At 41.8% G+C, this 22,753-nt stretch overlaps 1 protein-coding gene across 9 annotated transcripts in view; it reads left to right on the top strand.

Moving 5' to 3' along the window:
* The window catches only part of nckap5l (NCK-associated protein 5-like), an 890,431-nt gene that overhangs the window by 286,831 nt on the left and 580,847 nt on the right, over window positions 1–22,753 (top strand). For all 9 annotated transcript variants that reach the window (XM_063052487.1, XM_063052484.1, XM_063052488.1 and 6 more), the window contains one exon: window positions 15,967–16,030. In XM_063052487.1, the coding sequence (XP_062908557.1) occupies window positions 15,967–16,030 (64 nt within the window). The remainder of the gene's footprint in view (window positions 1–15,966; window positions 16,031–22,753) is intronic.

Genomic DNA, 22,753 nt, shown 5'->3' with positions numbered 1-22,753 from the left:
CAACTGTAAAGAAAACCACTTTCCCCCAGGATCAATAAAGTATGACTATAAATGTTGAAAGGACTAGATAAGGTGGACATGGAGAAGATGTTTCTATCTTGGGGAGACCCAAAACTAGAGGGCACAGCCACAAAATTGAGGGGCGACCTGTTAGAACAGAGGTAAGGAGGAATTTTCTTAGCCAAGGAGTAGTGAATCTGTGGAATGTCCTGCCACAGACTGTGGTGGAGGCCAAGTTCATGGGTATATTTATGGCAGAAGTTAATAGTTTTTCAGATCGGTTAGGGCATCAGAGGATAGAGGATATGGCGAGAAGGCAGCTCGGTTGAGTGGGGTTGAGTAGAATCTGGGATCAACCACGATGGAATGGCAGAGCAAACTTTGTGTTGAATGGCCGAATTCTGCTCCTATGGTTTATGGTCTGAATAAGCCATTTGATCTTCCTACCCCACCCGATGAATGTCAGAGCAGGTAATAACATTGTGTCTCAATGGTTCTTCCACCAGATCCTCTTTCCTGCCTTTTCCTCATCTCCCTTGATGGTCATAGAAAAGTACGCCACAGAAACAGGCCCTTCAACTCATCTGGTCCACGCTGAACCTTTTATGCTGCTAGTCCTGTTGACCAGCACTGGGACCATAGCCTTCCATACCCCTACCATCCATGTCCCTATCCAGACTTAACTTAAACATTGAAGCCAAACTGGCAGCTCCTTCCACACTCTCACAACCCCCTGAGTGAAGAAGTTTCCCCTCATGTTCCCCTCAAACTTTTCACCTTCCACAACTAACCCATCACCTTCAGTTATTGTCCCACCCAACCTCAGTAGAAAAAGCCTACTTGTATTTACCTTATCTATACCCCTCATAATTCTATATCTCTCTGTCACATCTCCTCTCAATATTCTACATTTTAAAGAATACAGCCCTAACCTATTCAATCTTTCCTTGTAACTTGGGTCCTCGAGTCCCAGTAGCATACTTGTAATTTTTTTATGTACTCTTTCAACCCTATTTACATCTTTCCTATGTGTGGAGTAAAAATTGTTCAACAGTGTAATAGTTAATATGGATTTTCTCTTCCCCTTATTTCGCCAACATGAATGATTTTATTGATGTGAGAAAAAGTGGACATAATTCATGTAGTAAATGTAATGCAATTGAGTTTTCAAAAGGTCTTCAATGATGTATGCATCATAGATTCACTTCCAAGATTATTGGATAAGGAGCTGGGGACAGGCAACGGAATGGAAAATAAGCTGACGACTGAACATAAAGAACAAAGTTAGCAACTAGAATAAGTACTCTGACTAGTGAACGATCAAAACTGCTCTTCAGTAGGGAATGGTTCAGAGATCACTGTTGCTCATAACCAGCATTAATTAGATCTCTATAAGTGGAGGCATAATTAGAAGTTTTGCAGTCACCACAGTTAATTTGCAGTGAATCTATCTAAAGTCACAAAGACATTAATAAGCTTCCAAAATGGGTGATTAATTTACAATTAAATTTCAAGGTATGCAGAATGAATCAGAGAAACCTGGGTATTCTAAATGGCTGCATGGGGGTGGAGGGCACTACACTGGATCGAAATAAACTGCAGAGAATTGTAAAATTACTCAGCTCCATCATGGGCACGAGACTCCCCAGCATCCAGGACATTGTCAAGGAGCGGTGCCTCAAAACGGTGGCATCCATCATTAAGGAGCCCAACACCCAGGACATGCTCTCTTCTTATTGACGCCATCAGGTAGGAGGTACTGGAGCCTGAAGACACACACTCAACAATTGAGGGACTGCTTCTTCCCCTCCGCCATCAGATTTCTGGTTAGATATTGAACCCATGAACACCACCTCACTACTATTTGTCTTTTTGGACTATTTTTTTGATTTTAACTTTTAAAAGTATATATCGTGTATATTTGCTGTAATTGGCTGTTTATTATTACATATTGCAATGTACTGCTGCCACATAACAACTTCCACAACATAAGCCAGTGATATTAAACTCGATTTTGATTCTGAAGGTTCCATTCAGTCCATTGTATCTGTGCTTTTTGAAAAAAGGTACACAGCCTGGACCCACCAATGCTGACTTGGCCTGTCAGCCTGTAGGTCACAGCTCTTCAAGTAGACTGAGGTTGTCTGTAGCTGCCACATTCTCATCTCCTCATTAATCCTTCCACCAGCTATTTTAAATCTGTGACCTTAGTCGTTTGAAACTCGTGCTTAAAGGAAGAAGAGCTTTCCTTTTCACTCTTTTTAAACTGCAGTGATCTTATACATCTCATTTAAATTTCCCTCAGCTTCTAGTACCGAAGAAAGCCATGCCAGTATTTTGTAGTTTTGGCAACAATCTCTCTGCCATCCAATGAGCTACAACCACATGTTTCTTGAAATGTGATCATAACAGCTGGTGGATTTTGGTGGGGACCATTAAAAGGCCACCTGCTGCTTAGTGATTAACGCTCTTGAGGTCCGTAGGGAATTCAGTATAGACGTAGTGACACAGTCCATAATCATTGATAGATTAGGGAAGTCAAACATTGGACTACATTTTGGGGTCATAGAAGAGGACAGCACAGAAACAGGCACTCCATCTAGTTTGTGCTGAGCCATTTAAACGGCCTAGTCCTATAGACCTGCACCTAGACCCTAGCCCTCCATACTCCTACCATCCATGTACCTATCCAAACTTCTGTTAAACGTTGAATTGAGTTTGCATGCACCACATGCTGGCAGCTTGTTCCACACTCTCCTGACCCTCTGAGTGAAGGAGTTTCCCCTCATGTTCTCCTTAAACATTTCATTTTTCACCCTTAACCCATGACCTCTGGTTGTAGTCCTACCCATCCTCAGTGGAAAAAGCCTGCTTGCATTCACCCATTCTAGACCCTTCATAATTTTGCATCCCTCTATCAAATATCCTCTCAATCTTCTACACTCCAAGGGGTGAAGAAGTATTGGAAAAGCATGGTTGATCTGTAGGAAAAAAAATCAGACCATAATTTGAGTAAAGAAAATATTTAATGTCTCTGCATTTTTACAATAGTCAGGGTGGCAAGAATTATTAGGCTTATTGATATTTTTTCCCCGATAATGAGAAATTATCAGAAATATTTGCATTAGGAAAAACCAAGCTTTCAGGAATGAATTTAGCAAGCACTGCATCACAGTGTCACAAAGGTTTGAAGATCTCTTCTAGAAAGTAGGCGCTAAGCAATTTGTTAATTTGAGATTGATGGTTTTCTGTTTAGCAACATAGTTTGGGGAAAAAAAGAACAGATTATTTGAATAAAGACAATTCATGATCTCACCAAATACCAAACAAGCCTAACATTTTTTTAAGATGATGGGAGTAGCTCCTGGGAAAATGTTCCCATGTTGCTGGGGCTGAATCAAGGGCTCTTAAATAAAGCAGTGATTATATTACTCCAACCCCCTTTCCTGGATTGATAATTTTGCCCAAATAATAATTTAATGTGGAAGATGACTTTGTGGATAGCAGCAGATACAACATGAGAAAGGGAGAAGCTCATGTGAGGTGTAAGTGGTGTCATTAGCTAAGTAACTGTTTTCTGTGCTGTAGTCATTAATTTTAATAATGATACCATTTGATGACGTACTTTATTGTTCAAGCCATTACCTTATTGGTTTTTCACAACTGTCAAAACCACAAAAACATCACTCTTTTATCATCTTTTGGGTTTCCTACATCATGTTGATGTGAACAATTGATTTTAATGTTGATGTTTTGCGTGAATATGGCATCCATTTGCTTTTCTGGGAAGTTGCTGAAATGTTTCCTGAGCAATAGATTAGGGTTGTATTCTTTCACCTCTAGTCTAAACCTCTCTAAAACTGATGGACAAAACATCCCCTCTGTTAGCACCAACTTTAAAACAAGGTGAATTTCAGCTGTTTTAACTTTCTTCAGTTCTTAAGCACATCATAACTTAAAAATGTTTGGAATTGATATTTAGTAGCAGCTTAAACTGCCAACATTAATTTTGTGTTTGTGCACAACTAAATGCCGCATGTGAGAGATGGCTTTAACCGGTGTATTCACATTGCAACGAGAGAGCAATGTACATGTGCTGACAACAGATCAATACGTAATGCTAAGTGGGGGGGATGGTCAAATATTACAAGTGAATATAACCTGAATATTACACCTCCCCCTTTAGATTAATGCAACATAAAACTGTACATGTACAAAACTTCAATTTCCCTTTCATAAACCCATATTCCATATAAACATGCTTTCACAGTAACAGTCGATAACAACTTCACAGTTCTGAAGGTTCAGTCTTTTGGGTGCACTCTGTTTCTTTCAGGATGGTGCCTCTGGACCTGTGGAGGGAGGGGCATCGGGTTTGGTAGGTGTCTTGTCTAAGACAACAGTCTCGGTTTCTGGTGTCACGTTTCTGTCAGTGACGTGATCATCACTAAGAGGCAAGTCTGGTGTCTGTAATGTGTCCGTCTTGTTGGATGCAGTCGACTGGGGTGTGTTTTTTGATTGAGCATCTAGTATCTGGTCCACATGATGTCTCTATGCCTAATCACCACCATCCACTGGGTACATCACTCTGTGTGATCTGGTTCTTGTAAATATTCTACTGGGTGTCCACTTAGTAATTGTGTGCTAGGGCTTCTGGTCCAACTTCGAAGCTCCTTGCTGCTTCACTCGGCAACTATTTGAACTGTTTATTCTCCACTTCCCTCTGTAGATCTGGGTTCAGGAGGTCTATGCAAGATGGAACATAGTACATTCCAGGCCCTTTGGCCCACAATGTTGTGCCAACCATGTAACCTACTCTAGAAACTGCCTAGAATTTCCCTACAGCATACCCTTCTATTTTTCTAAGCTCCATGTACCTGTCTAAGAGTCTCTTAGAAGACCCTATTGTATCCTTGTATCCGCCTCCACCACCGCCGCCAGCAGTGCATACCACGCACCCACCACGCTGCGTGGGAAAAACTTGCCTCTGACATCCCCTCTGCACCTACTTCCAAGCACCTTAAGACTGTGCCCCCTTGTGTTGGCTTTTTCCCAGGGCTGAAATAACTTCTGGCTATCCACCCGATCAGTGCCTCTCATCATCTTGTACACTTCAATCAGGTCACCTCTCATTCTCCGTCACTCCAAGGAGAAAAGGCTGAGTTCACTCAACCTGTTTTCATAAGGCATGCTCCCCAATCCCGTTCATGAACAGCACTGCAGGGGTTTGATTGGTTGTCGCATAAACAGAGTTCCCATATACAAAAAGAAAATTATCCACGTGCAGAGGAATGTCCTCCTTGTCCATCACGATAGTGGATTTCTTGAAGGTTTGGATGACCCTTTCAGATAACCCATCTGTTATTGGGTGGTGAGGAGCTGAGTTGAAATGCCTGATGCCATTTTTCTTCATAAGCAGTTGGCATTCGTCTGTGTATTGTGGTGTGGATGTCACTGACAATTTGTTCTGTTAAGCCATTTATACTGAAGGCAGTCTCAGAGCGGAGACTGCCTTTGCTGAGGTGATTGATTTCATTGGTATAACCTCCGGCTACTTCGAATGAGCGCAATCAGAAACATGGAGTCCATGAATGGCCCAGCAAAGTCAATATTCACTCTTTTCCATGGTGACTATGGCCACTCCCACAGGTGTAAATGTGCCTGTGGGAGTGTATTTTGAATTTTTTAGCATTCTGAACAGCTTTTGGTCAAGTATTCCATCTGTCTATCTATTCCTGGCCACTACACGCAGCTCCAGGCGAGACTCTACATCTCGACTGTGTCTTTCATGCAGATTTTCTAACACTCTGGAGCACAATTTAGAGGGAATCACAACACAAGATTCACACATCAGAATTCTTTGACCTACTGACAATTGGTCTCATCTCGCTAAGAACTCCAAAAACATATGGTTACCATGAGCTGGCTATCCTTGCATGGTGATTTCATCGACTTTTGACAATGTTGGGTCATTCCTTGTTTTCCTTTCTATTTCAGAATTTGTACTGGCAACTGGTCCACCAAAGTGGTGAGGAACACTTCTGCTGGGTCACAGTATGAAGACTTCTGTGTTTTAGTTGCCAGCAGTGGAAGAAGCATTGCTGTGTTATTTGGTTCCCTGGAACTCTGTCATAAGAGTGGGCTCCTAGTAATTGTGCCCAGTCTTGTAACCGGGTAGCAGTCATCACTGGAATCCCCTTCCTGGCATTGAAAATGGCCACGAGGGGCTGGTGATCTGTCCGTAGAGGTAGTACTGGAACTTATTGATTCCCCATATTAGACTAAGGGCCTCTTGGTCGACCTGTGCGTGGTTTCATTCTGCGTTCGTCAGTGATCTTGAAGCAAAAGCAACCTGGCGTTCAGATCCATCTTTTATAATGTGTGACAAAACAGTCCCAGCGCTGTAAGGGGATGTCTTGCATGCCAGTCTGATGGACAGCGATGAGACCACACCTGGAGTATTGTGTGCAGTTTTGGTCCCCTAATCTGAGGAAAGACATCCTTGCCATAGAGGGAGTACAAAGAAGGTTCACCAGATTGATTCCTGGGATGGCAGGACTTTCATATGATGAAAGACTGGATGAACTAGGCTTGTACTCGTTGGAATTTAGAAGATTGAGGGGGGATCTGATTGAAACGTATAAAATCCTAAAGGGATTGGACAGGCTAGATGCAGGAAGATTGTTCCTGATGTTGGGGAAGTCCAGAACGAGGGGTCACAGTTTGAGGATCAAGGGGAAGCCTCTTAGGACCGAGATTAGGAAAAACTTCTTCACACAGAGAGTGGTGAATCTGTGGAATTCTCTGCCACAGGAAACAGTTGAGGCCAGTTCATTGGCTATATTTAAGAGGGAGTTAGATATGGCCCTTTTGGCTAAAGGGATCAGTGGGTATGGAGGGAAGGCTGGTACAGGGTTCTGAGTTGGATGATCAGCCATGATCGTACTGAATGGCGGTGTAGGTTTGAAGGGCTGAATGGCCTACTCCTGCACCTATTTTCTATATTTCTATGTTTCTATAATGGGTGAGCAGCTCATCGCTTTGTTTCCTTGAATGCTTTTTCACACCTTTCTGACCATTCCCACCTCACTCCTGTCTGTAACAGTGTGATCAGTGGATGCAGCACTGTAGCAATGTGTGGGAGAAACTGGTGGTAGATGTTTACAAGACCCAAGTGTGACCCGAGGTGTGATACATTTCCTGGTCTGGATGTCTCTTCAGTCTTTTGTGACTAATGTAAGCCATGCTTTTCAATGAATTGTCCACAATGAGATTTCATTCTTGAAAAACTCACATTTCTCTCTCTCAGCACACAGACCACACTCACTCAGCCCGGTAAGCACTTCACCAAGGATCTGGAGGTGCTCTTCATCATTGTTGCCGGTCACGATGATGTCATCAAGGTAACATTGTGTTCTTGGGATATCTTGGAGAACTTGGTCCATTACTATTTGCCAAATTGCTAGAGCTGAAGACGAGATTATACTGGAACAGTCCCTTGTGAGTGTTGATTGTGAGGAATTTCCTGCTTGACTCCTCAATCTCCATTTGCAGATAGGCTTGTGACAAGTCAATCTTGAAAACCTCTTCCTGCCTCCCAAAAATGACTTCTATTTGTGGCAGGGGATACTGCATAGTTTACAGCACAGACTTGATGCTCACCTTGTGATCCCAACAGAGGCTAACAGCTCTGGCCTTCCCTTTCCTGATCAGTGTAACAATGGATGTGGCCCAACCACTCCAATTGTCCTTGGAGAGACTTTCAGACACCTCCAAGCTCTGCAGTTTAGCATCCACTTCAGGATGTGCATTACAGAATCGTGGTGTTGCTGTTTCATCCAGTTTAATTCTGGCTTTCATGCCCTTGAGTTTACCAATCCCCTTCTCAAACATCTTCTCATTAGCATTAAGCAGCTGTGCCAGTCTCCAGTCTCTAGTTCGTGCTACCATTTGGGCTGCTGTTGATGTCTCACTGAGAGCTTTGACTGAGTGCCAGTCTGCTTGGATTTGTCTCAACCATTCACTGCCAAAAAGTGCTGGCTCTCCACTTTTCAATGCATAAAGATCTAACTGTTGTGTTTGGCCTCCATATGTCGCAGTTACTTTCAGTTTGCCTTTGGGAGATAATTTTTCACCTGTGTAAGTCTTTAATGTCACTAAGTATCTCATGGTATCTTAGAAAACAGTCTGTTGTCGTCAGCTTCTGGAATTATGGACAAAGCTGACGCTGTACCCAACTCCATTTTCAGTTTTAGACCGGACGCATCCTTTGTGATCCAGTTGATTTTTGTGATCTGCTTCAGTTATACTATGCAGTTCTAGGCATGACAGTTCACCTTTGTCAGACTCTGTTGTCTGATTCTGTCTACGCTTGGTAACTATGCATTTGCAACGTTTTGCGTTTGAGACTTTTCACTCAGTTGTGCTTTTTGTCTGCCTTGCACATTCTCTCTTTGTGACCTTGTCTGTGACACTTTCTGCAGACTTTTTCTTTGAATCAAGTCATTTGCATCATTGGTGAATTGCCACATCAATAACATTTTTGGCTTTTTGCACCATTCGGGGACATTTTATGCATTTCACATTCTAACCTCCTTTTCTGTAGTTCTGCTGCATTCTTTGCTGCAGTCTCTAATGATATTGCAATGGTCAATGCCCTTTCACCAATTTGTGTGTCTGTGCACACTACATATCAATTAAATAAAAGCATGCACGTGGGAGATGTTTTTAACTGGCGCATTCGTATTGCGGTGAGGGAGAGAGAGAGATCAATGCGCACGGTGTAAACAACACATGCGTAGATAACAGATCAACAGAGAACGCTGAGGTGGGTCACTGCTCTAAAAGAAATAGATCCGTACATTACAATTAAAGTACATTTATTATCTGTGTGTGTGTATATAAAATAGATTATGAGGACATGCATTCCTCTTTTGTCATTTAGTAATGCATGCATTAAGAAATGATACAATATTCCTCCAGTGTGATATCACAGAAACACAAGACAGACCAAGACTGAAAAACTGACAAAAAACACATAATTATAACATATAGTTAGAACAGTGCAACAATACTGTAACTTAATGAAGAACAGGCCGTGAGCACAGTAAAAAAAAAAGTTCAAAGTCTCTCGAAAGTCGCACATCTCACGCAGACGGGAGAAGGAAGAAAACTCTCCCTGCCATACCCGACCACAGTCCGACTTGGAGTCGTCCGAAAACTTCAAGCTCCGACCAGCCCTTCGACACCGAGCGCCATCTCTGCTGAATGCTTCGACCCCAGCCCTGGTTGCCAGCAGCAGGCAAAGCCGAGGATTTTGCAGCCTTCTCTCCGGAGATTCTCGATCGCACAGTAGCAGTTGCAGCGAACCAGGCATTTCTGAAGTGACTCCGGATGTTCCTCCGTGCTCTCACGGCTGTCTCCATCAAATCAGAATAGTGCATGGCCCCTATTTTAACAAATAAGATGTAATTTCACTGGAGAGGCTACGTGCGCTGCGTGTGTCTCCCCCTCCCCCTCCCCCTATAAAAAGATGGATGACTGCTCATGTTGTCACTGCAGGACATGGTGGGGCAGTTTAAAGCAGGAGTTTCATAGTACCTCAAAATACTGTCATTTCCAACGATGATGCCGGGTGATTACTGAGATCATTCAATGATCAATCTTACTTGACATACATATTTAAAAGTATTAGGAATTTGCTATGGTGTGTTGGTCAAGCTGCAATGTGCAACAAAAACTATATTTAACAATTGTAAAGAATTGTATAAAACTTGAAGCTAAAGGTTAAAGTCTGAATTTTAGTCATTTTATAATCTTCATGATGGTTGCTACGGATTTAAATACATTGTTATAAAGCCAGAAATCTTTGCCCTGATGGCTCCAAGAGTCACAATGGTAGTGAGTAGGGTTGCCGACTTTCTCACTCCCAAATAAGGGACAAAAGTAGCAGTCAAATACGGGACACTTGAGTTTACCCCGAGAAAGACTACCATTACCATGAAGCCTTGCTCGGGCACCTGTGTGTGCATGCACGTACGTGCTGATTTTTTTTCTCTATAAATCGGTTTTGGCGATTCTGTTAAGTGAAACTACACTGCACATACATTATTTCTACTTTATGTAGGCTGTGTATTTATCATATTCCTGCTTTTACTATATGTTAGTGTTATTTTAGGTTTTGTGTTATTTGGTATGATTTGGTAGGTTTTCTTTTAAGGTCTGGGAACGCGCAAAAATTTTTCCTATATAAATTCATAGTAATTGCTTCTTCGCTTGATGCCATTTCTGCTTACGAACGGCTTCACAGGAACGCTCTACTTTAGTGGAGGAAATACGGGACAAACCAATTTAGCCCAATATACAGGATGTCCTGGCTAATACGGGACAGTTGGCAACCCTAGTAATGTGCAAGGCTGAGATTTACCTTTTCAATAAAATTGTTTTTCTGGTATAATACTATTGAAAGAGATAATATGCTGCTTCATTTTGGAAGGACGTTTAGCTGCATTCATTAGAAAATATGAAGCATTTACAATATTTATCATCAATGTAATGGAAGAATTTAATACTTAGGATTAAACAAACTTATTTCAAGTTTTTATACTTAACATCTTTTATAGCATGGGCTGTGGGTTTCCTGTTGCAGTTAACTACTGTCGAGTGAAAGTCTGAAGTCTGCACCAGCCCTAGGTTTATTGCTGGCCCAAGCTGTGTTGCACGAAAGCATTAGCATTGACAATATTTCTTGATTACTGTCAGTGTGAGAATGCATTCATTCTCCTCTCAGAATAAACTGCAAGTGGCTTTACCTGACAAGTCACTATACTTTATTTTATTTTAAAGTGATGGACAATGACAAGGAATATATTGTGATCAATTCTCTTTAAAGTGAAATAGAAAAAGTAGCTGGCACTAATGTGCGAGGCACCCTTTTGACTTCATGAGTAGTACAAATAATTTGAGGTGAATTTTGACCACTCGTGGGTACTATATATTGATCAATATTAAATATATAAGAGTCTACAAATTACATAGTGTATGGAGCACTATGAGACGTATTTGGGGAGGTGCAATACGACAATAAATGGGGAAGGAGCAAAGGAATCTGAATCAGAATTGGGTTTAATGTTACTGGCCTATATGTTGTGAAATGTGTGTGTGTGTATAATATATGTATATATTTTTATTTGTATATATATACACACACACACACACACACACACACACACACACACACACACACACACACACACACACACACACACACACACACTAAATAATCCTTCCTGGTGGTAGCAGTAAGAACAAGGCACATCATGGATGGGGTTCTTACTGATAGATGCTGCCTTTTTGAGGCATTGCTTATTGAAGATGTCTTGGATATTATGGGGGCTAGTGCCCACGATGGAGCTGACTGATTTTATAAATCTTTGCAGCTTACATTAATCCAGTGCAGTAACCACCCCTCTCTCTACCCCCCCCCCCACCCCCAGCCCAATGCCAGACAATGCTGCAGCCAGTCAGAATGCTGTCCACAGTACATCTGTGGAAATTTGTGAAAGAATACCTGAGAATGTATGCACACTGATTCTCAGACATAACGTTGAATGTAAGAACAAGGAGGTGAAACTAAGATTAGTAGTATTAGAAAAAAGGTTTTTGAACTTGTGGTACAGATCAGTACCAAGGCATATGATTTAGTGACAATTACAGAAACTTAGTTGCAAAGTGGAGATGACTAGGAATTAAATATCCAAGGTTATCAGATAATACAGAAAGATGGGCAGGAAGGCAAAGGAGGTGGGTGGCGCACTTAATTAAGGATGAGATCACAGCGATTGTGAGAGATGATATAAGATCTACAGAGCAGAATATTGAGTCCATTTGGGTAGAGATTAAGAATAGTAAAGGGGAAAAAAATCACTGGTCAAAGTTGTCTATAGGCCGCCTAATAGAAATATTGCAGTGGCAGAGGTGATTAACCAAGAAATAACTGAGGCTTATAAGAACGAAACGGCAGTTGTCATGGTGGATTTTAACTTCCACGTAGATTGGGTGAATCAGGTTGGTCAAGGAAGTCTTGAGGAGGATTTCATAGAATGAATCCGTGATGGCTTTCTTGAGCAGCATGTTAGTGAACCTACAAGAGCAAATACTATCTTAGATCTAGTCCTGTGCAATGAGACAGGTAAGATTAACGATCTTGTAGTCAGGGATCTTCTTGGAAAGAGTAATTATAGTATGATTGAATTTCACATACAGATGGAGGATGAAATAGATCTAAAATTAGTGTATTATGCTTGAACAAGGGAGACTACAACGGGATGAGGGAGGAGCTGGCTAATGTGGATTGGGAGCACAGGCTATTTGGTAGGACAGTTGAGGAACAGTGGAATACTTTCAAAGAGATTTTTCACAGTGTTCGACAAAAATAAGGACAGTATGTGTGGGGAGAGCCAGCGTTGGATAACGAAGGAAATAAAAGATAGTATCAAATTAAAAGTTTATGTGTACAAAGTTGCGAAGAGTAGTGGGAGCCTGGAGGACTGGGAAAGCTTTAAAAAGCAACAAAGAACAACTAAACAAGAAATAAGGAAAGGGAAGATAGAGTATGAAATGCAAGTGCCCTGCAATCTCGTGCTTAATAATGGACTGCCACACTTTCCTGGCCACTGAGTTTATGCTAACTGGCCTATATTTTAATTTCTTTTGCCTTCCTCCCTTGGAGTGACATTTGCAATCTTCCAGTCCTCCGGGACCATGCCAGAATCAAGTGATTCTTGAACGATCATGACCAATACATCTGTTACCTCTTCAGCAACCTCTTTCAGGGCTCTGGGATGTAGTCCATCTGGTCTAGCTGATTTATCCCACATAAGGCCTTTCAGTTTGCCAATCACATTTTTCCTTTGTAATAGCAATGGCATTCACTCCTGCTCCCTGACACTCATGGACCTCTGGCACACTGCTCTTGTCTTCCACAGTGAAGACTGATGCCAAATACTCATTAAGTTCTTCTGCCATTTCCTTGTTCCCCATCACTACCTCACCAGCATCATTTTCCAGTGGTTCAATATCAATTCTCACTTTCCTTTTACTCTTTATGTAAGTGACGGAAACTTTTGGTATCCTGCTTTATATTATCGGCTAGTTTATGCATTCATATTTCATCTTTTCCCTTGTAGCTTTTTAGTTGCCTTTTGTTGGATTTTAAAAGCATCCCAGTCATCCAGCTTCCTACTCAGTTTTGCTACATTATATGCCCTTTCCTAGGTTTTTATGTAGTCCTTAACTTCCTTGGTCAGGCCTGGTTGCCTACCCCTGCCATTTGAGAACAAATTCTTCTGTGGGACATATATATCCTGCGCCTCGAACTGTTCTCAGAGACTTCAGTTATCTCGGTTCTGCTGTCATCCCTGCCGGTATCCCCCACAAATCCACTTGGGCAAGCTCCTTTCTCATGCCTCTGTAATTCTCTTCCTGATGATACTGGTACATGTGACTTGTGCTTCTCCCTCTCAAATTGCAGTATGAATTAAATCATATTATGATCACTCCCTCCTTCAGGTTTCTTTACATTAAGTTGACTAATAAAATCTAGGTTTTTACACAACACCCAATCTAAGATGGCCTTTCCCTAGTACGTTTGAGCAAAAGCTGCTCTAAAAAGCCATCTCGTAGTCCTTAAACAAATTTCCTCTCTTATGTTCCAACACCAACGTGATTTTCCCAATCCCCTTGCATATTGAAGTCCCCAATTACAATTGTGTCTTTACCCTTATTACATGCCTTTTCCAGCTCCCTTTGCAGTCTCAACCCCACATCTTGGCTACTATTTGGAGGCCAATGATCCCCATAATGGTTTTTTGCCCTTGCAGTTTCTTAACTCCACCCACAAAATTTCTACATTGACTGACCTTGTCACCTCTGTCTGAAGATGCAATTCTATCTTTTACCATTAGAGCCACACTACCTATGTCTTCTTGCCCATCTTTACAATACAAAGTACATTTTGTACTCAATATTTTAGAAAGGATATACTGACATTGGAGAGGGTTCAGAGAAGATTCACAAGAATGATTCCAGGAATTAAAGGGTTATCTTATGAGGAAAGTCTGGCAGCTCTTGGGCTGTATTCCCTGGAGTTCAGGAGAATGAGGGGGAATCTCATAGAAACATTCTGAATGTTAAAGGGCCTGAACAGATATGGCAAAGTTATTTCCCATGGTAGGAGAGTCTAGGACAAGAGGACATGACATCCGGATTGAAGGATGTCCATTTAGAACAGAGATGTGGAGAAATTTCTTTAGTCAGAGGGTGGTAAATATGTGGAATTTGTTGCCACGAGCAGCTGTGGAGGCCAAGTCATTGGGTGCATTTAAGTCAGAGATAGATGGGTTCTTGATTAGCCAGGGCATCAAAGGGTATGGGGAGAAGGCAGGGGAGTGGGGATGACTGGGAGAATTGGATCAGCCTATGATTGAATGGTGGAGCAGACTCGATGGGCAAAAGTCATGCATGTAAGCAAAGTGAATCCTGTACCTCAAGTTCTGACCAGAAGGTATTCAAACATGTGTAGATAAAACACTGATTTCTGCTCTGGAAGTTCTTAAAATGGTGCATTCTCACCAAATTTCCACTCCACTTAGTAAACCTGAGATGAGTGAACTACAGAGTCTATACCAGAATAGTCGCCAGTTCCCTTGACAGATAATTAAACGTTGCTCGCGTTAGGGAATTAGTGAATTTTCAGCATTTGGGTTTTCAGAAGGCATTTGACAACATGCTGCACATGAGGCTGCTTAATGAGATAACCTGTGGTATTCAAGTTCAAGCTCAAGTTTATTATCATCTGACTGTACAGTTTATTTATACGAACAAATAAAACATTACTCCAGGCCACGGTACACCCACAAATCATATATCACAAACAACGCAAAACAAAATATGGTGGGTTCCCATTAATTGGAAAACATCATGATCAATACTTTTTGGACCAGTGAGCTGAAGTTTCATGGAAATAGTTGAAAGGTATTTAAAACAAAAGCCAAACAAACCAAGAATCAAATTAAGTTTAAATGAAATACAGAACAAATTAGAGCACTGCCAATACTACTATTGTACTACATATAAAATTGCATTGGTTCTGAACTGCTGATAATGGAGGAATTTTTCTAGTATACACTGTAAGTGAACAAAATCAGCAGACACCTCGTGCAGATGGTGACGGCCTTCATACAATGCTTTCAACAATTGCATCTTCCAAATCTTCACTTTCATTATAAAATTTAAGATGATTGTCAATATCTTCAATTTTTCTTCATCGTTCCTAACTTGAAGTAATGAAATAATTTCCTTTTCACTCCTGGCTGTTTCTGGCATCTCCAAGCCTGAATGCTTGAAACAGTGGAGAGCAAAACAGTTCTGAATTGTCCTACTGCTTATTTCACACGAAATATCAGTGACAAAAGTCACTGCTTTTTGAATACAAACAACTGACGCTATTTTAAAAGCTGTTCACTCTAAGAATGGTGTCGTGTCTAATGACCATACAAATCCTCATTAATACTTCAAGCCCTTTGATATAAGGCTTTCGGTAAATGTCACAAAAGAGGGGGAAAGTGATCCTGGTGATCCTTTCAGCTGCTTTACTACCTTCTGTCAGGTCTTTTCAGAAAAGGTACCAGCATAAACAACAGGACAGTGACTTAATTTAAAATTCTCCCTCAAACCCCCTTTTTTTTTGTCTAATATCTCTGAATTTGGCTTAGTGTTAGATTACTTTGACAAGACTTGTATGAAGCTCCTCCTAGGTCTGCTTTTTTTTCCCTCTGTCTTACAAGCTTGTGAAAATACTAATTGTAGGGGCAAACAAGTACAGTATGTTGTAAAGGATTTGGAGAGAACACACCCATCCCCAAAGAAATATGACCATTTATTGACATACTTCTGTTTAATTTGCAGAGAGAAGCTGGCTGTGGCCCAGTTACAACAGGAAGCTGCAAGCAGTGAAAGTGAAAGAACAATGGTACAGTATATGTGTGTCTTATTTTCCCCTGACCACTATTTATTTACTGAGATGGTTAATTTGAAAGGTAGCACTTTCAAACAAAAGTGAAGTATGAGTAGTACGTAACAATGTGTGCTATCTTCAGCCAGTTGTATTTTTACTCTGAAATTATTTAAACGATCATTGCTTTAACTGAGATGCAGCTTGGATAGGTTACAATTAAATCATAAATGAGTCGGTTTAACGTGACTATTTACAGAGTGCAGGGCAGATTTTAGCCATACTAACTCCCAGCACAGTGTGAAAGCGGGAAACAAACAAGGCAAGGTCAAAGACCACAGGGCATGTAGATTTGTTAATGGAACTGGATTGGTAAGTACTGGTGCAGCCTTTGAGAATCATAATCTATTGTGATTTATTTGAGTGTTTGTTATAAATATAATTCTGTTCTCATTTGCACTTAGTGAATTGTTTATTGCTATTAGTCCTTTGCATCCCCTAAATCTCAGGGAGTAGCGGAATGCAATTTGTGCTGTACAGTGCATAGTATTCCACAACCGAATCAAGTAGCGTTTTGTGTAGTTCATGGGGTGTTGTGCCAGAACGAGAGTACAGTAACACTGATTTCTGTATATAATCTGTAAGAGCTCTTCCTGAACAGAGTGCTGTTTGCAAAGGAATCCAGGAAATGAAGTATTTTTAAAAGCTGATAGAGAAGAAATGAGCAATTATAATCTCCTTTGTTATGTTAGTCAAGTTCAAATAAATCTATTAAACAATTACTTCATAGTTTTTTTAAATCGCCAAGTACCATTGCTTCAGTTATTGGAAAATCACTCTGGATTTTTGCCACACTGAAGTCTTCAGAACTCAGAGAAGCCATTGAATTTTAAATAGTGCATAAGGATCCAAAAATATTGTGTAAAGCTTGGAGAATATCAGTCTGTAAAATAGGACCGGGTGGGTTGCAGTGGTTTTAATTTGAGATGTAATGTAAAACACATACTGTAAAACAAGAAACAGGTTATGATCATGAAAAGTTCTCCAAATTTCAGGAAATCCAAAGCAACACACACAAATTGCTAGAGGAACTCAGCAGGCCAAGCAGCGTCTACAGAAATGAATAAACTGTCATCGTTTCAGTCCGAGACCCTTCAGGATTGGAAAAGAAGGAGGAAGATGCCAGACTAAAAGGTTGGGGAGGGGAAGATAGATAGCTTGAAGGTGATAGGTGAAACCAGGTGGGCCAGAAAGGTAAAGGTCTGGAGAGGAAGGAATCTGATTGGAGAGGAGAGTAAGCCGTAAGAGAAAGTGGAGGAGAGGGAACCCAGGGAGAGATGATAGGCAGGTGAAAAGAGGTAAGAGGCCAGTGGGGAATAGAATAAGTTGGGAGGGGGAGGGATTTTTTTTTACCAGAAGGAGAAATATTCATGTCATCAGGTTGGAGTCTACCCAGACAGAATATAAAGTGTTGCTGCTGCCTCGCCCTAAGAATGGCCTCATTGTAGTAGAAGAAGAAGCCTTGGACCAACGTGGTGGAATGGGAATTAAAATATTTGGCATTAGGAAGTTCTGCTTTTGGTGGATGGACCAGAGGTGTTTGACGGAATGGTCTTCAATGTACAGTGGGTCTCACCAGTGTAGATGAGGCCGTATCAGAAGCAGTTGACACAATCGATGACCCCAGCAGATTCACAGGTGTACAGTATATAATCGTAGCTCAAGTCTACCTCATGTTCAAACAAGATCAAGGCTTAAAAACACTCTGCTGGAGTAATTCAGTGGGTCAAGTTGCATCTGTGAGAGGAAAGGAATAGTTGATGTCTCAGGTTCAAATCTTTGTATCAGTCCCTAGGTTCATCAGACTGATTCCTTTTGATGGATGGTCAGTGATGAGGCTGCAGAAAATGACTGACCCTAGGATTTTATCCTGAAGAATGTATTTTGATTTCCATTTTAACAGAAACCTTGATGCCCCATTTGGCCAAATGAACCTTGATATCAAGGGTAGACACCTCACCTCACTTCACCTCACTTCTGGAATTCAGAGCTTTGGTCCCTGTTTGGAACAAGGCTGTAATTTTATCTGCAGCTCTGTGACCATACTGGGCACTGGTGATTCAGCTGAGTTGAATTGAATTGACTTTATTACTTACATCCTTCATATACATGAGTAAAAATCTTTACGTTATGTCTCTGTCTAAATGTGCAATTTACAGTCATGTAATAAATAGTATGTACAATAGAACAGTCAATATAATATAGAAATACAGTAGTCTCAGCATGAATTAATCAGTCTGATGGCCTGGTGGAAGAAGTTCTCCTGGAGCCTGTTGGTCCTGGCTTTTATGCTGCAATAGTGTTTCCCAGATGGTAGCAGCTGGAACAGTCCCCAGTGATCCTTCAGGCCCTTTCTACATACCTGTCTTTGTAAATGTTCTGAATCATGGGAAGTTCACATCCACAGATTTGCTGGGCTGTCTGCACCACTCTCAGCAGAGTCCTGTCATTAAGTAAGGTGCAGTTCCCATACCAGGCAGTGATGCAGCCAGTCAGAATGCTCACAATTGTGCCCCTGTAGAAAGTCCTTAGGATTTGGGTACCCCTACCAAACTTCTTCAACCGTCTGTGGTGAAAGAGATACTGTTGTGCTTTTTTTCACCACATAGCTGGTATGTACAGACCACATGACATCCTCAGTGATGTGTATGCCGAAAATCTTAAAGCTGTTCACCTCTCAACTCCAGATCTATTGATGTCAATAGGGTTAGCCTGTCTCCATTCCTCCTGTAGTCCACAACCAGCTCCCTTTCCTTTTGCAATATTGAGGGATAAGTTGTTTTCTTGATACCACTGTGTCAGGGTGATGATTTCTCTGGAGGCTGCCTCATTAATATTTGAGATTAGGCCAATCTGTGTATGGGAGTGTAAGTATTACTTGATTGCTCTGGCTTTGCACATATCTGAGAAATGAGCGACTTGGCAGGTTGAATTTGTCCTGCTTCTGTTGTGAAGAATGTGTACAAGGGTACTTAAATTTTCAGATATATGCCAGTGTTGTAACCATGCTGGAACAACTTGGCTAGATATCAGTTAGTTCTGGTGAACAGGTCATGACTATTTAGCAGGCTTGCTCGCCACGGCGTCTGACTGGCAACTGAAAGTCGATCTTGGCAAGCAATTAAAGTTCCCTGACTTCATTGCGTCATCATTACTGAGGCCTGACATGGTCACTCTGTCAGAAACCTCGAAGTAGGAGGCCATAGTAAAGCTAACAGATCCTTGGGGAGAATGGATTGAGCTTAAGAAGGCCTAATAGCAGGAGTTAGTAGAGCTGTGCTAGAGACTAGTGGGGGGCACGATGTGAGTCTATAGAGGTGGATTGTGGTGGTTTTGCTGGTTGTTCATTTTACAGAACCTATTTTCTCCTGGGCATTATGGGTGCTGCAAAGAAAAGAGTCATCAGGACCATCAGAGGCTTCTAAGCAAGGCTCCAGGTGGCTATGGATTAAGAGGTGTGACCCATGGACCAGTGCTGCTGGGACACAAGGCAGGGCCTGATCAATCCCAGTTGGCTTGCCTGGGTAAGGGGTGTCTGATGTTGAAAGACCCGAAGCATCCAGTTACCCCAGATTTCATCACTGGCGTGTCCCAGTATCCCAGCATCAACAGTTTGCGTGTTGTCTGCTCTCATAACCTTTACAGTAACAGCGCTGTCAGCCAGATGTTGCTATCACACAAAAGGAATCAAATTGGTTGAAGAATAGACTCTGAAGATGGGAATCACAGTAACAAGTCAAGAAGGGTAATTAATTTGGCATTTCACATGCTGGACCCTACCGTCATTGAGGATAGGAAAGTTCATGGCACCCCTTTCTTCCACTAGCCCATCACTTATCTATTGCTATTCATGCCCAGGCATGGTTGGAATGCAGATTGATAATCTGTGTAACTCTCTTCATTGCATGTTGGCTTTACGTTTGGCATTTTCACGATCCTCTTATGGAGGTTCTTGCTTATTCCTCAACACTTTTATTATGCCTCATGAAGCTGGAGGAGAGTTGTCTTTTTGAAGAACAACCGTTCTTTTATTTATTGCGGTACAGCACAGAGTCTGCCCTTCGATCCACACCGCCCAGCAATCCCCAGACTTAACCCGAGCCTAATCACCAGACAATTTACAATGGCCAATTAACCTACCAACCGGTTTGTCTTTGGTCTGTGGGAGGAAACCAGATTGCCCGGAGGAAACCCATGTGGTGATGGGGAGAACATGCAAACTCATGATAGACAGTGGCAGGGATTGAATCTGGGTTGGTGGTACTGTAAAGTGTTGTACTACACTACCGTATCTTCTTATGAAGGTACTTCCAGAGTGATTCTGAGAAGGGAGTTCCAGGATTTAGACCACACACTCTGCAAGAATGGAGAGAAACTATGGGCAGGTGGGGTTTACAAGTGCATGTTGTCTTTGATCTTGGTGGTAGAGATGCTGATGGAGAAGCCAAACTGAATAACTGAAGTACATTTTGTGGGCAGTAGATGTTGGAATCCAGAGGAACTCTGTGCATCAAGCAGCATTTCATGGGTGAATATTAGTCTGGGGGCTACTTCTGAGAAAGGCTGGTCGATTGGAATTCACAGAGGGATTTATTTTAGAAGGTTAGGTTCATTTTTGTAGCTGTGTGAAACATTAGTGAATAATAGCAAGTATTTTGGAAGCAGTTCTAATTTTTGTTATTGAAAGGGAAAGTCTCAATGAGATTGTTCCATGTGAAAAATGATGATATCAGAGGAAATTGCCTGTTAATATCAACTATATTTAGTCTAACTATTAACATTTCATAAAAGGACAAAAATGAGATTTTCATCTACTGGAAGTGGATGCTCTGTACAATGTCTCCCATCTCTCTGTAATTCTGTCTAATAAAATATTTCTACAAATAGTTAGAAGAGACATACCTGGTGTTGGCACCATGGCTGCTTAGTAATAATTCCAGTGCGCTGGACTGATGTACAGTATATTTACCAGATTGTATTGTGGATTGGAAGGCAATGACCAGCTACATTGCCTTGAACTACCAGTTGTCTCTGCACATCTGCACTGAACTGCAAAGAGATACTTTGAAAATGAAGATCCATCTAAACCTTTAACCTCCTATTCAAGTTTTTCTTAACCTGAACCAGAACTTGTCAAAAGCTGCCTTGGCTTAAGTGTTCACCATTTTGCTCTGTACATTTCAGCTTGCTTAAAATTAGAGTCCCTGCCACAAACAACTCATTTCCTTGCTAATCCAGAAACTCCTGAACAGTGCAGAAGTGATTATTTTGGTCACAGTCCAATCACATTGGACTTAACTTGAGAAAGGATCCTTGATCACAATGAAAGGACCTTTTCATTGCTTGAATTATAAGGAAAGATTGAATAAGTTAGAACTTCATTCCTTAGAACATTGAAAATTGAGAGGAGATTTGATAGGAGTATACAAAATTATGAGGGGTATAGACAGGATAAACAACAGGCTTTTTTCAATGAATTTGGGTGGGACTACAACCAGAGGTCATGGGTTAAGGGTGAAAGGTGAAAAGATAAGGGGAACAGAGCTTTGACCAGCGCCAATCCGGACATCAGAAGTTTTGAGAGGAGGGGACTTCAAACAGGTTCACTGCCCGAGGATAAAAGGCAGGAGCGGGTCGGGGCAGCATGATAGAGCTTTGCCCAGCAAACAATCGGTGTTTGGGATTGATCAGTAAGAGCAAATTGAAGGAAGGCGGGGTTAGCGCCATGGCCATTGTCAGAGTGGTGATCTTGAAGCTTTAGTTCTTGAGACTTCAGCGAAAAGAGGCTTTTCTCAGAGAAAGGAAAGAAAAACTCAAGTTTTCTCCTTCTCTTTATCTGCTCAACTGGGACAGTAGGAATGACAGGATAGTGAAATGTTCCTCGTGCGGGATGTGGGAAGGCAGGGAGACCTCCAGTGTCCTGACAATTACAATGGCGAGAAGTACATGCAGCTAAAGCTTCTAACAAGCTGTGTTAAAGAGTTGGAGCTGGAACTGGATGAACGCTGGATCATTTGAGAGGCTAAAGGGGTGGTAGATCATACAGAGAGGTAGTTACACCCAAGGTGCAGGACACAGAAAACTGGGTGACAGTCAGGAAGGGGAAAGGGATTAAAGAACCAGGCAGAGCACCTCTGTGGCTGTCCCACTCAACTCCAGGTATATCACTTTGCACACTGTTGTGGGGGGCGGTGGTGGTTGACCTAACAGAGGAAAATCATAGTGGTTGTGTCTCTGGCACTATGGCTGCCTCTTCGACTGAGGAGGAAAGGGAGGGGCAAAGAAGGGGCATGCTGTGGTGACGGAGGATTTGATAAGGGAATACCCAGGAGGTTCTCTTGGCAAGAACAGATTCCCAGGTGGTATGTTGCCTCCCAGGTGCCGGGGTGTGAGATATCTCAGATTTAGTCCTCAGCATTTTAAGTGGAAGGGTGACCAGCCAGAGGTCGTGTCCCTGTAGGTATCAATGACACAGTGACGAGGTTCTGCATAGGGAGTTCATGGAGTTGGGTGCCAAATTAAAGGGCAGGGTTATGTATTTACGACCTATCTCAGTGCAAATATCGTGACCCGACACTTCATGCTCTGAACGTGTCTTTATTTCTCATTCCCGCTTCCATGCTCTCTCACATCGTGTGTTGTTCTGTCACAGACTGATGACATCATCGCTGCACTTGACAA

This window comes from Mobula hypostoma, chromosome 6 (assembly GCF_963921235.1).
Source record: "Mobula hypostoma chromosome 6, sMobHyp1.1, whole genome shotgun sequence".
NCBI lineage: Eukaryota > Metazoa > Chordata > Chondrichthyes > Myliobatiformes > Myliobatidae > Mobula > Mobula hypostoma.
This window is presented reverse-complemented; position numbering and strand designations above follow the sequence as displayed.